The 12772-nt window shown below is 37.6% G+C and overlaps 1 protein-coding gene across 1 annotated transcript; it reads left to right on the top strand.

The window, feature by feature from the left end:
* The first annotated feature begins 4576 nt into the window (after window positions 1–4576).
* Window positions 4577–10000, top strand: LOC147544125 (BolA-like family protein). The gene is made up of 3 exons (XM_086674128.1): window positions 4577–4759; window positions 9507–9529; window positions 9607–10000. The coding sequence occupies exons 1-3, from the start codon at window positions 4697–4699 to the stop codon at window positions 9797–9799; spliced, it is 279 nt and encodes a 92-aa protein (XP_086530254.1). The 5' UTR covers window positions 4577–4696; the 3' UTR covers window positions 9800–10000.
* The last annotated feature ends 2772 nt before the right edge of the window (window positions 10001–12772 follow it).

The raw sequence follows: 12772 nt of genomic DNA, 5'->3' as shown, positions 1-12772 counted from the left end.
CGAAGTCTACTTTAGGCACTATTCTAGATTAATCGTTTTTCTAGTTTTTTTAACATCATCTCTGTACTAAGTATTATGGAGAATCAATAAAGAATTTTATTTCTAAATTGAGATGTTAATAAGTGCTAAGTTTAACAAACTATACCAAAAGATTCTAAACTTGGTCAAAAACCTATAAGATAGGTTCATCCCAATCGAAAGGGATGAGGACAACAAGTCCACTATAACCAAAACATGAATCAAACTGACAAGAAAGAAAGCCTTGAGTCAAAAACAGAGATTGATCTTCAAACGTACTTCTAACCTATCCATATTTGGAGTGTCCAAAAGGATTAAGATGAAGAACACGAATCAAACTCTATCCTCCAAAATCCATTTAGTCTAGACATAGCTTCTCACAAAACTACCAAAATTCCGTCTAACAGCTAAGCTTGTAAAAGCATTACAAAACTAGCTAATATCTGACGCAATTTCTTTAAAAGAAATTTGGGCTTCTTCCATAACTAATCAAGAGAACAAAGTGTTTGTTGCTCATGATAGTATTCTTCTAATAATTAGCACACCTAGTAGTCTGGGAGAAAACACTAATTATTAAAAGAATAAGTGGGAGAAAAGTACAAGTCGATTTAATTCGATCATGAGAAAAATCATGGAGGGTCATGAAGAACAATCATGAAACTTGTACAAGTCGATTAAATTCGACCAAGAGCAACAAACTGCGGCTCCTCGGAAAAGGAAAGATTAAAGACATGATCTTATAAACCCACCGCACAAAAGCGAATGTCATTCGCCGGAGAACTCTCAAAACAAGTGAAAGTGTCTCTAAAGGAACATCTCAAAGTAGTTGAGAAAATTCCAAATTGTTGTTCAAAAGCCCTAAAAGGTCAAATCTCAAAGACACAGAAAATAAAGGTTATTTCTGAAGAGATAAAAGACCTGCGCAGAAACGGAAACTGACTCTAGATTTTGGCTAGAAGCCAAAATCATCGTGGAATCCATATCTCGTCAAGACATGAAGCTTGATAATTTAAGTCAACAGATGACCTAAATTGGTTTTCCAAAATAGAAAACTGAGAAGGATGGAAACATTCGTGTTTCCCGAAACGAGACAAGAAGAATAAAGATTCTTCCAATCAAGTTATGTCCACAAGCATGCTTCAGAAATCTATCGACGGATTAAAAGCACGCAAGAGTTAGAATCTTCGATTCAAAAGGCAATCAGAGAAATTTGATTCCTGGAGAATGAAGAAAATCTTGAATCACGAGTTTCAAGAAGGTAAGTGGGAGTAAACAAACCTTCTGGGTCCGTATGCAGAGTACATACAAAAGATTGAGTACGACATAAGGTGTTGTATAACAGTAACGAACTGACTCAATAAAGGACCACACACAAAAGGATAAAATGCCATTTTGGGCATCTGAAGATCTATAAGCATAGATCAAAAGGATGATAGGATTAGAGAGACTCAGTACGCTGAGATGCTTGAGATCCGAAACAGAAAATCTAAGACTCGGAAAGTCTAAAAGAATTTCGACCCAAAAACTCATGACAGAGGGCGTTGCAAAACTCGGAGTCTAAAAGACACCGATGAGCTAGCACGCATGAGAGAGACATTTATGTTCGAAAACATAAAGTCAATCATGTTGGACATGATTAGCATTTAAACATCCGAATTCGGATTGGAAAACCGAAACACTACTTAGTACATCCTAGAAGGCTAAAGGATGAAGTAGTACAAAGTTGAACATGTCATCGTAGCAAACTTCCAGACATGGAAGGAAAGTAGGCTAAAAGTGTTTTAAGCCAGGAACTGTTGCGAATACTACACAAAGAATTAAAGGCCTTAACCCTAGTAAAGATTACTAGATATTATCAAGGTTGAAGATAGTAATCTTCAAATTAATTGATAATAAGCAAAGTTTAAAACCGACTACCACGGTGGTCAAACTAAACTGTCACCTTAGACATAGTATGAGATTCATACACAGTCTAAGGCATGAGGTATAATTTTAAACCTCGACAAGTAAAACTGAGTGGGTAAAAGGAGTTTTACGGAAGAGGCTCAGATTTACAACTCTCGTTATCAAAAATAATAAGAACTATTTCACCAGTCGTCTAAACTTGGTTTAGTGTTTAAACGACAGTCCATCGATAATAAAACGTTCCGAATAGGTTTGTCAGATACGTGATCTGATGAATGAAACCCTATTAAGTGAACTTGGAATAATTATTATCAAAAATCCCTGGTCCAGGTCATTGCATGGACAACAATGACTCACGAAGACTAGCACGGGAGTCGATGGGATAGCGCAGTTTCATGGGCTATATGAATAGTATATTCTATTCGACTACGTGGGTGTGTAAAAGGTTTATACACTGGATAACCCTCAAATGAGAAGTACATCACTCGTGATGAACGTCAATACTTCTCATAAAGACAATTGGAGAGATTCCTCAAAACATGAGTGCTCCACTCATCTTATGTAAGGAATGCCCGACTTTGGTTCCGTTAAACGCCGCGCCATAAAAGGAGGTTATAAAGACGGATACTGGGAAGGACAGGATAGACATGAAGTTAAGTGGGAGCGCAAGAATGGATTGTGTCATCCTAATCACATTAGGTACAAAGTGTCTCAAGGCCACTTGATGAGTAGCAACTGAAAATGCGTGGCCGCGCTCAAACGGATTAAAGTTAATCGTTTGTCTTTTACAGTTGTACTCGGATATCAAAAAAGTCTGAATGACGTGACGTATCAGATGGGATACTAAATTGACACAGGAATCGAGGCATTGCACTTGTTCTAAGTCCAAGTGGGAGTCTGAAGGAGTTGAAGGAGATGTCCTTCGACCAAGGTGACAATGCGAACAAATTGTCAGGTAGGAAAATTGATGTGGAAGATCATCAAGTCCGATTAATTTAGGGATCGTAGAGTTGTAGCTAGAGACCAACTACGATCGTCGAATTACGAAGTAATTCGCGGCTAACTTCGATCGGATCCTACAACGGGTTACACATAAGAGTGACAAATTGATCTAGGATATGACTAGTGGGAGTGAGATATAATCATGGGAGTGTCCCATAAACATATCTCATAGGCCTAAAAAGGAATTAGGCAAAGATAGTACAAAAAGGCCAAAAACAGGGTTTTTGGGCCTAGACCGGTTCGGGTACTTCTAGGACTCGGATTGGGATGAATTTTGGAGGGTTAGTTGCTGATATAATAAACATTATATCTGCCAATTTTCGTGGTGTTTGGGCACCTCCTCCTTAGGGAATTGAGAAAATACCAATAGTTGCTATTTTCGACTATTTCCCTAAATCTTATTCTAAAGGGTGTTTTAGGAAACCTAAAAGGAGGTGGATTCTTATTAGGGTTCTATATAAACACTCTTAGGGCAGAGAATAAGGTGTGGAATTTCTCTCTAAGCTTTCTTACTCTACCACATCAAGTAGAGAAGAGAAAGTGAGCTAATTCCCATTACTATCAATCTAGTCAAAGAAGAAGGTGTTCTTCTATCCAACCACCATTGGTGTGCTAGCTATACAACAAGGTGGGAGATCAAATTGATTGCTCGTGTCCCAAGTAGAGGAGCTACACTTGAAGCTCTTGGTCTTCTTCAATCAATTCAACTAGTTCGAGGGAAAAGCGATTAAGGTAATCTACTATCTCCATTAGATTAATTACTAGTTTTGCATGTGATCCTGGGAATACTAGTGTAGACATTAGATGTCATATTTCCGCTATAAACACTAGTAGAAGGGTATAAATCCCAACATATGATTTGATACAACAAGGTTAAATAACAAAAATAAGATCCCAACAACAATATATTATGCAGTTTCAGTATAGGTTAGCATCAATGCAAGTGTTCTTCTTTCCCTGAATGCATTAATCTGAAAACCAAAAAGATAAGAAATGTTTAAAGTTATAGATCCGAGGTGAAACTAATAAGAAATCAGAGAAGATGATGAAAATAATTAAAAATAAACATAAAATGATAAGATACTTACACTTAGTTTGTAAAGATCTCGAAGAAGAGATTTTCAATCAATTGACGAACAGTCGATAACAAGAATTAGGATTTAGGGATTATTGATTAGGGTTTACTAGTTTGAACTGAAGAAGAAGAACCCTAGTTATTAGTCGAGATTCGAGAACAAGAAATATGGGATTACTGATAGGGTTTATTGGTTTAGGAACGAACAAAGGTATCAGATGAGAGAGAAAGATGCGGTAGATTAGAGGAGAAGAAGAAGAACCCTAGTTTGATCTTTGCGGATGCGGACGTCCGTGGGCGGATCCGGGTCGCAGACAAAAATCCCAACCCAAGCTCTGGGGCTCCCGGGTTGGAGCACCCAATGTCTGGGCTGGGATTAAATTTGGGAGCCCTAGACCATACACATTGGAGATGCTCTTAGGACCCCAACAACTGTATCCGGAGGAGATGGGAGCCCGGAGGAAGGCCGCCCCCCACCCCACACCCCCCACCCCCATACGGGTCTTCCCAATTGGGGCTACGGCTGGGCTTTCAATGTTTTGAGTTTAAAGAGCCCAGCGGTCTGCCCTTACGTTTACTACGTAAGAAATTAGACGTCTCCAGCTCTTACGTTGACTTCTGGGTCCCTGGAAGATCCCTTTTGTGGTGGAATAGAGAGAAGAGAACAGAGTAGAGAATAGATAGTAAAGAGAAGAGATGGGCGTGACGAAGGAAGGGGTTGAAGCTACTTTGACATCGAAATTGAATCCTTTTCATCTTGTAAGCTTATCTTATACTCTTCTTTTTACTCTGATATTGGTATCTGCTTAGTTTCCTGGTTCCGAAACCCTATAAAAAATTATCTTTAAGAAAAAGAAATTTGAAAAATCCATTTATAGATCGTTTTTATCTATGTTGATAAATGTAACTGTTCAGCAGAAACATTGGCATTTCTTGCATCTTATTCTCAGTAATAATCAAAGTCGGAAGATTTGAACAAATATCATTTTTTGCTTTCTTTTTTCCTGTTTTCTTTTAAACAACGAGACTAAACTGGGTACAATAGATAATCATACCTCAATTGTCTTGAATACATCATAAGGATGGAAATATGCAATATGCCCATATCTGCCATGATATTTTCCTAAAGCAGTCAATCAGTCATACCCTCTAAAGGTATAAAAACTGCATTACAGACCCTTATTTATACCCTAATGGCACAAAATCGAGAACTGATAGATCAGGCCTCGACCGAGTTTCCACCGCGTGACTCTAGGTTTTCTGAGGGGATGCACTACCTTGGAGCAACACCCCAAGTGCAACTCCTGTCAAAATTATTGTAACACTATGTTGATTTTTGGATCAATACTGGTTATTCTATTACAAGTGGTGAATCAAAAATTGACAAAAACCAGTAGAGTACTAGATGTTTACGAATTTAGTGAAACTCCAAGAAGATTGTCTTTGCTTCCTTGAATGTTCTTTAGGTTACCTTGCCCATGAAATGAACTGATTGATGTGAAGAGGGCATCTGAATTCTACTCAAGGCGCCAAAAAGTGAACTTAACATTGTTCTGATAGTTTCTCATCTCTTAAAATAAATTTATGCGAGTGAATATTTATTTTTTTGTGATTGTAATGACGCAATTTAGTATTTGTGATGTAGGACAGAACTGGGAAGTTGGAAATAAGGAAGAAAATAACTTGATTATATTATAGATATAAGAAATAACGCACTAGTATCACACCAGTACAAACTAGGAATCATTCCTAGAGCCCTTAGGCATCACACCTTTGGGGTATTTGCATCACACAAACACATAAAGCTTAACTAGCTGCTGGAATACTCTCTGTCTGTCCTCAAACAGCAGAATACAACCCTTATATATAGCCTAAAACTGACCCTTAATATCCCATACTTATAGACTTTTAAACTTCTAAACTCCTAGGACATAAAAGACATTAAAGAGACACTAGATGACATTAAAGACATTAAAGAGACACTAAAAGACATTAAAGACACTTAACCATCCTAATACTTAGAAACTAGTAGAATCTCCACAAAGACATGTGGATCAGGCCTGCATTATTCAAGGTTCTAAGTGGGCCATTCATGCAAGACACGATAAATCAGAATTTGGATCTGGCAATCCTTCTTTTGACGTCTCCCATATGCCTTAAACAGTTGCTGCCATTCATCTCTATCAATTCTCCCGGGCTTTAGAAAACTCGACCCCGACGAGTTAAATGCATAAAATTTCTCATCAAGGTCCTGGTCAAGTACTTTGGACTCATCATCTCTATCAATTCTCCCGGGTTTGAGAAAGCTCGACTCTGGCGAGTTAAATGCGTAAAGGTCTTCGTCAAGTACTTTGAACTCATCATATCTAATCCTTGTATAGTCAGTAAGTGGGTGCCCCTTCCAATTAATCCAATATCCTTGATGGGAATCCACCTCGATAGAAACACTTTGATGATCAACAATGTCTTTAGTTTCTTCGTTTTCCACTATTAGAGATGTGGTAACGAGTCCAACAACAGATACATGGGAATTATTTTCTTCCTCCTCTAGGTCATTATACTCATAGATTCCATAATCAAATAAAGTTTCATTTTCTAGAGTTTTCTCTTCATTATTTCCGGCTTGCTCATCTCCTTTTGCAGTTTCAGGATGTTTAGCAAGATGGTGTGTTCGAGTTTCCATCTTAGCTAGTCTGGTTTGCACGTCTTTGAGTCGTTCTGTAATTTCAAAAATGATATCGTCTCGTTCATTCTCAGTTAACCTTCTCCTAAGTCCGGATCTAGTTGCCATCATGTAACCTCGCTCTGATACCAAACTGATGTAGGACAGAACTGGGAAGTTGGAAATAAGGAAGAAAATAACTTGATTATATTATAGATATAAGAAATAACGCACTAGTATCACACCAGTACAAACTAGGAATCACTCCTAGAGCCCTTAGGCATCACACCTTTGGGGTATTTGCATCACACAAACACATAAAGCTTAACTAGCTGCTGGAATACTCTCTGTCTGTCCTCAAACAGCAGAATACAACCCTTATATATAGCCTAAAACTGACCCTTAATATCCCATACTTATAGACTTTTAAACTTCTAAACTCCTAGGACATAAAAGACATTAAAGAGACACTAGATGACATTAAAGACATTAAAGAGACACTAAAAGACATTAAAGACACTTAACCATCCTAATACTTAGAAACTAGTAGAATCTCCACAAAGACATGTGGATCAGGCCTGCATTATTCAAGGTTCTAAGTGGGCCATTCATGCAAGACACGATAAATCAGAATTTGGATCTGGCAATCCTTCTTTTGACGTCTCCCATATGCCTTGAACAGTTGCTGCCATTCATCTCTATCAATTTGGTATTGCTGCAATTGAAAGTTCCCTTCCCCAAGTAAGCGTTTACCTCCCAAGGGAATATATTTTGGTTAAAAGTGAAGAGTAGAAGAGAAGAAATGTCAAAGGAAGGAAAGGAACGAAGAAAATGGAAATGTGGATTGATAAGTTTGTGCTTTTACCTGTGTAGAGAAAATAATTTACATTTTAGTGATAGAGAGAATATTAAATTAGTAGAACTCAGAAATAAAGGACTAAGGGAGTTGTCAGACTAAGTCCTACTTTACTAGATTCCTAACGCGTGAGAATCTAAGTTGTATTTCCTATAAACTGATTCGGCGATCTGTGAGTTGACAACAACTCATGGTTGGACACTTGAACTCAATGGACAGGCCTGTCAGAGCCTGACTTTTTTTAGCGTAAAGAAAGAAGTTAGTTCCCACAAACACTGAGCCACCTGTCTCAAAAGTCAAACCTGCCGATCGTCTTTCCTTCAGGAAGCATACCGACATACTAGCATTATCTCTATCCGCTACTCTGTGAGCCCAAATGCACTCCAATCTAACACTACTCATAGTCTCATACTTTCCCACAACCATAGGTTTTTACCATCTCTGGATCTACTTATCCTCCTTGTAGCATCTCTCTTACCTATACCGAAGGACAGCAAATTCAAAAAACTGATCAAGCTTGTTACTCCTTGAAACAGGGTATTAAGGGACCATTCACTATAATACCCTAGCTCAGAGATGATGTAGCTTCCACTTTTAGCCTTAGCCAGTCAGAATCTCTTGTACTCGATAGATATTCTCCATCCTTGAAAATGGTGGTCGGGTTTTCTATCGGAACGTGCAGTTTCGCGAGCTTGTATGGCTCCCTCTCTTTCTCTCTCTCATCCCTCTCCCAGCTTAATTGTTACTCATAATTCACATTCAAAAAGTCAGTGAGTTAAAAAAAATCAGCAATACTCTAATACGCATGATTCGGCACAGGCTGTATTTTGATTTTTTTTTTTTTTTTTGCACGAATCAGCAGGCTAAGGGAGCTAGAACCCATAATACATAGAGTTACAAAGGCAAATTGGCCTACCCACAAACACAGAACTCCAAAATTTAAAAAACCAGAAGCTCTAACCCAACCACCTATACAAAGTAACCTAGCAGCCATCTATACATAGTAACCCATCAATTTTGAAATGTTTTATCTTCTTATTCTCTCCAATGAAAAGTATGTGTTACTGGAATCATTGGTTTATGATCACAAAATTCTAGTGACTATCTCAGTTGACTTCTTGCTAAAATCTTTTTCAGGTTAATATCACGCTATACTCGTGACAGAAACACGTTGCTTTAACCTTGATATCAAGTCTCTTTATTTATTCATACTTTTAGACTTCCCTGTTCTTTGCATATAGTATAGACGACCAATTGTAATCTCAACTGAAATAATAACAGTTGCCATATTCTGTGCTATGGATCGAATTCAGCTGTGAAAAACCGGTTGATTTTCCATGATAAGGGCATAACTTGGAGATCATGTTTGAGGGATTACAGTGCTCTCAGCAGTTGAATTCGCTGAGGGCAACTTCTTAGCTTCGATGATAAAATCAGAGAAGCAATGGAGGGCATTGTCTTCGGACGGGATTAGGGAGGCTATTTCTGCTGATCTTTTCTTTTGTGCTGACTCATGTAGTTTGCTCTAGTCGGCCGTTTCTTTCATCCGACACTCTAAAATTAAGGAAAGAAATTACTTGTTGAAAGGGAATAATCGTATCCATGGAATTAAAGTACGTGACCATGTCATGTTATGGGGCTTTTGAGAAGAAAAAGTGTTCGACACTTTGATTATTTTGTACATTTTATTCATGTTTCTTTAGTTACTCTATGTCAGAAAAACATAATCTGTCCATTTTTGGTTCAATATTGTTACTATGTATCAAAAAGGAGAGGCTAGAGATACTTTATAATAAAGTATCGGAGCAGATAGACTGTTTTTTCACAATATGTCCCTCTGCAGGAATCCTTTATATAAATGTCTAATTTCTATATTTTTTTTTAATCTTAGCATTATTCTCTATTTTGTATTCTTAGCATTATTTTCTGAAGTCTAATTCTTTTTGTACTTCTATTAATATCATTTGTACTCTTTTTTTTTTTTTCAGGTAGTCATTGATACATCTGGAGGGTAACTACTTCTTCAGTTCCAAATTTAGTTTTGGTTTGATTTTTTATTAACTGTTAATTCCTTCGTTCTTTTATCAGGTGCGGGGCGAGTTTTGTAATCGAAATTGTGTCTGAACAATTTGAAGGCAAGAGATTACTGGAGAGACACCGGATGGTAAATCATGCTCTAGAAGAGGAGATGAAAGAAATACACGCACTCTCTATTAAGAAAGCCCTCACACCAGCTCAGTGGAACCAACCACAGGATCCAGTCGCTAAATCTGCTGCCTAGGTATCCTCTAGGATGTCGACGGGAGATGAAAACCATAAGACAAAGCTGTAAGTGTGCTATGTCCATTAAGTACTTAATATTGTCTCAGATGATGAGAGTGTTAATAAATGCTTTAATCTTATTTATCACTTGGAATCTTTGATATTCTCGTGTTAATGGAGTTAATCCTAAATCACCATTTTGCGGGAGTTCCCCGATGAATCCGCATCTTATATATACCACTGTGGAAGTTAACATTCTTGAACTATCTCCTCATATAGTTTCTTTTCCTGTGTATGGTTTGTTTTGTTTCAATTTTCACAACAAATTGCTCTTTTATGCAAATGAGAGAAATTGGAAAAATTGTTTTCACAGCAGAGATGACACAAGTCAGCTGAGAAATGGGTCTAGCAGGAAAAATATAGATCGACTTCTACCTCTTTGTGCCAGAAGTTATTGTTCAGTTGGTAAGAACAAGCATTTAACTAATAAGATCGAAAAAGAAAAGAGTGGTGCTAAAGGCTCGTGAGCCGATATGGATATATCCTAACTATGACTTCTTTGAGTTCCTTGTCCTCCTAACGACATTGGTGCGCCAGTTTATGAGAAAATGAAGTAAACCTGCTGTTTATACATTTCGATCTGTACTTGACCATAATTTTATCTGTGGTTCTTGTTGTTGCTCGTAAATTAAGTATAGTCGGGGGGTTTTTTTGAGGAGAGAGTTTGGCGATTTTTTCTCCCCCTCCTTTCTTCACAAACCCTAGCCGTCGCCACCACCACCACCACCACTACCACCACCATCTTAACTTTTGCATATAAGCTTACAGGTCTTTTTATATTTGTAGTAACTTCGACTGGTAATCTTAATACTTAGTTTCGGACGGTATCAATCTATTTAGCTTCTATTATGGTGCATTAGTTTTCATTTTCATAGTTTTCTTGTTGTTGTTACTTTCTGTTTGTATTGTACAGTTTTACTAGTTAATAGTAGTAGGTGTTTTCTCCCTGTGTGAGTTCAACTTCTGTTTTAGACTATTACCTGTTTAGTCATTGTTTCTCCCAAGATTGCTTGCCTTCATTATGAAGCCAATTGAGTGGGGCCTTACCCTTTCTTTCCTTTCCCTAGTAGTTCAGTCTGTTCGCTGGCCTACTTCTCCTCCCCCTCTCTTGTTGTCCGAGTGCTTTCTCTTTAGTTTAATCTGCTTAGTGTTCGAATATGGGGTTACTTTTAGCAGTTTCGTTACTCACAGTGGGTGGGATAAGCTTGGGCCTTTAGTTAGGGGCCCATTCAAACCTAGGCTTCCATTCGCCCCAGAGGTGTAGGTAATTTGGGTCGACTTCTTATAGGCACCAATTTTGTGATTGGTCAACAAGTTTTATCTACGAACGTAAGAGGTTGTGGAAACTACATCAACTGAATGTAAGAGGTTGTGGAAACTACATCACAACAATATCACAATCCTATCATTGAATGTAAGAGGTTGTGGAAACTACATCAACTGCAAACTCCTTGCTCTTATCAAACATAAAAATAGGGACATTATTTTCTTTTGGAAACAAAGAGCATTAAAAGTACCATCCAAAAACTCCGAACCTTAAACAAAGATTATATTCTCTCTATGTCTAAAACAAAGATTATATTCTCTATATTGTCGATCTCATAAACCAGGCAGAGGGACAAGCTCTGTATCGGCTTAAAATTGGCATTGTTTATTAGAATATTAACATGATCCACACCAGTTGTTCCCTCAACAATAACAGTCAGCAATTTATGTTTATTGGGTTTTATGGTATCCATACAAGATGCACAAACTTTGCCCCTGGAAACAGTTAGAGACTTTGAGCAAATCAGTCTCTGATCCCTGGACTATAATATGTGGTCTCAACTGTATTTTTCATTCCACCGAAAATCGAAGGTAGAGAGGGCCTATCTTCTCTATCCTTTACAATTTTGTCTATTACTAATAACATGGAACTAATAGACCTGGGATATACTGGCTCTCCGTGACCTGATTGAACAAACAATTTTAGGGCACCCTTACTTAAGAAAGATTTGACAGAGCCTTAGCCGATAATGAAGGGCTTAATTTTATCGCGTACTCTTATCACTCATTTGGAAAGGAGTAGGCTCAGGTTATATTCCTGTTCTCTTACAACTTCACCCAATATTTCAAAGACTCCCCAAACCCTTCAAATTCATTTGGACTAGGATGACTCGCCCAGATGGTCACACCTTTATTGCTCACAACTGGTTCAGCGATTCTCCTAAAAAGTGATGGTCTAATTCAATTTAAATTGAATAGCCTGGATAAAAACCTGACTCATTAGAATAAATTAGTCTTTGGTAACATTGACTGGCAGGTTTCTAAGATTTCTGAGCTCCCGTTATATTGCCCTCGGTAACAAACTTGAGGAATCATATCATCAGCAAGAGCATATTTGGAAGGAGAAATCCAGAAACAATTTCATAACTCTAGGAGACAGAAATACAAAATATTTCCACTCTACAACCATTAGTAGAAACGGGAAAATCAAAACTCATTTTTGATTAAAAACAACAAAGGTTAACGGATATCTAAAGAGGCAAGCGTTGCCAATATCTTCTCTTCTTATCTTCAAAATATCTTTAGCTCGAGTAATACATCCACTCTTGAAGAGATACTTAACTTATTTCATACTTCAATCTTTGATTCACAAAATAGAACTCTTACTACTATGACTTCAAAAGAAGAAGTTAAAATGACAACCAATAGCCTTATGGTCGATGCAGCTTCTGGTTCTGATGTCTTTCCTCCATTCTTCTATCATTTTAATTGGGACATGGTGAATAACGACATTTTAGATATGGTTCGATCTTTCTTCATTACCGGCAAGCTGCCTCAAATACTAACTATACTATATTTGCCTACTGCGTACCCAAATCAAATACCCCCAAACTCTTTCTTGATGATTCAAGAATGGTTATCAGTTGACTAAAGTCAATGAGTCAAG

This window comes from Eschscholzia californica, unplaced genomic scaffold, assembly GCF_041429995.1.
Source record: "Eschscholzia californica isolate CP2 unplaced genomic scaffold, dmEscCali1.0.p SCAF_4, whole genome shotgun sequence".
Classification (NCBI taxonomy): domain Eukaryota; kingdom Viridiplantae; phylum Streptophyta; class Magnoliopsida; order Ranunculales; family Papaveraceae; genus Eschscholzia; species Eschscholzia californica.
This window is presented reverse-complemented; position numbering and strand designations above follow the sequence as displayed.

What these genes read in the sequence shown, in the direction of transcription:
- LOC147544125 (XM_086674128.1), top strand. Translation starts at nt 4,697, where the DNA reads ATGGGCGTGACGAAGGAAGGGGTTGAAGCTACTTTGACATCGAAATTG. An exon ending in AATTGAATCCTTTTCATCTT is followed by an intron (nt 4,760 to 9,506) that starts GTAAGCTTATCT and finishes TTTTTTTTTCAG; the next exon opens with GTAGTCATTGATACATCTGG. An exon ending in GTCATTGATACATCTGGAGG is followed by an intron (nt 9,530 to 9,606) that starts GTAACTACTTCT and finishes TTCTTTTATCAG; the next exon opens with GTGCGGGGCGAGTTTTGTAA.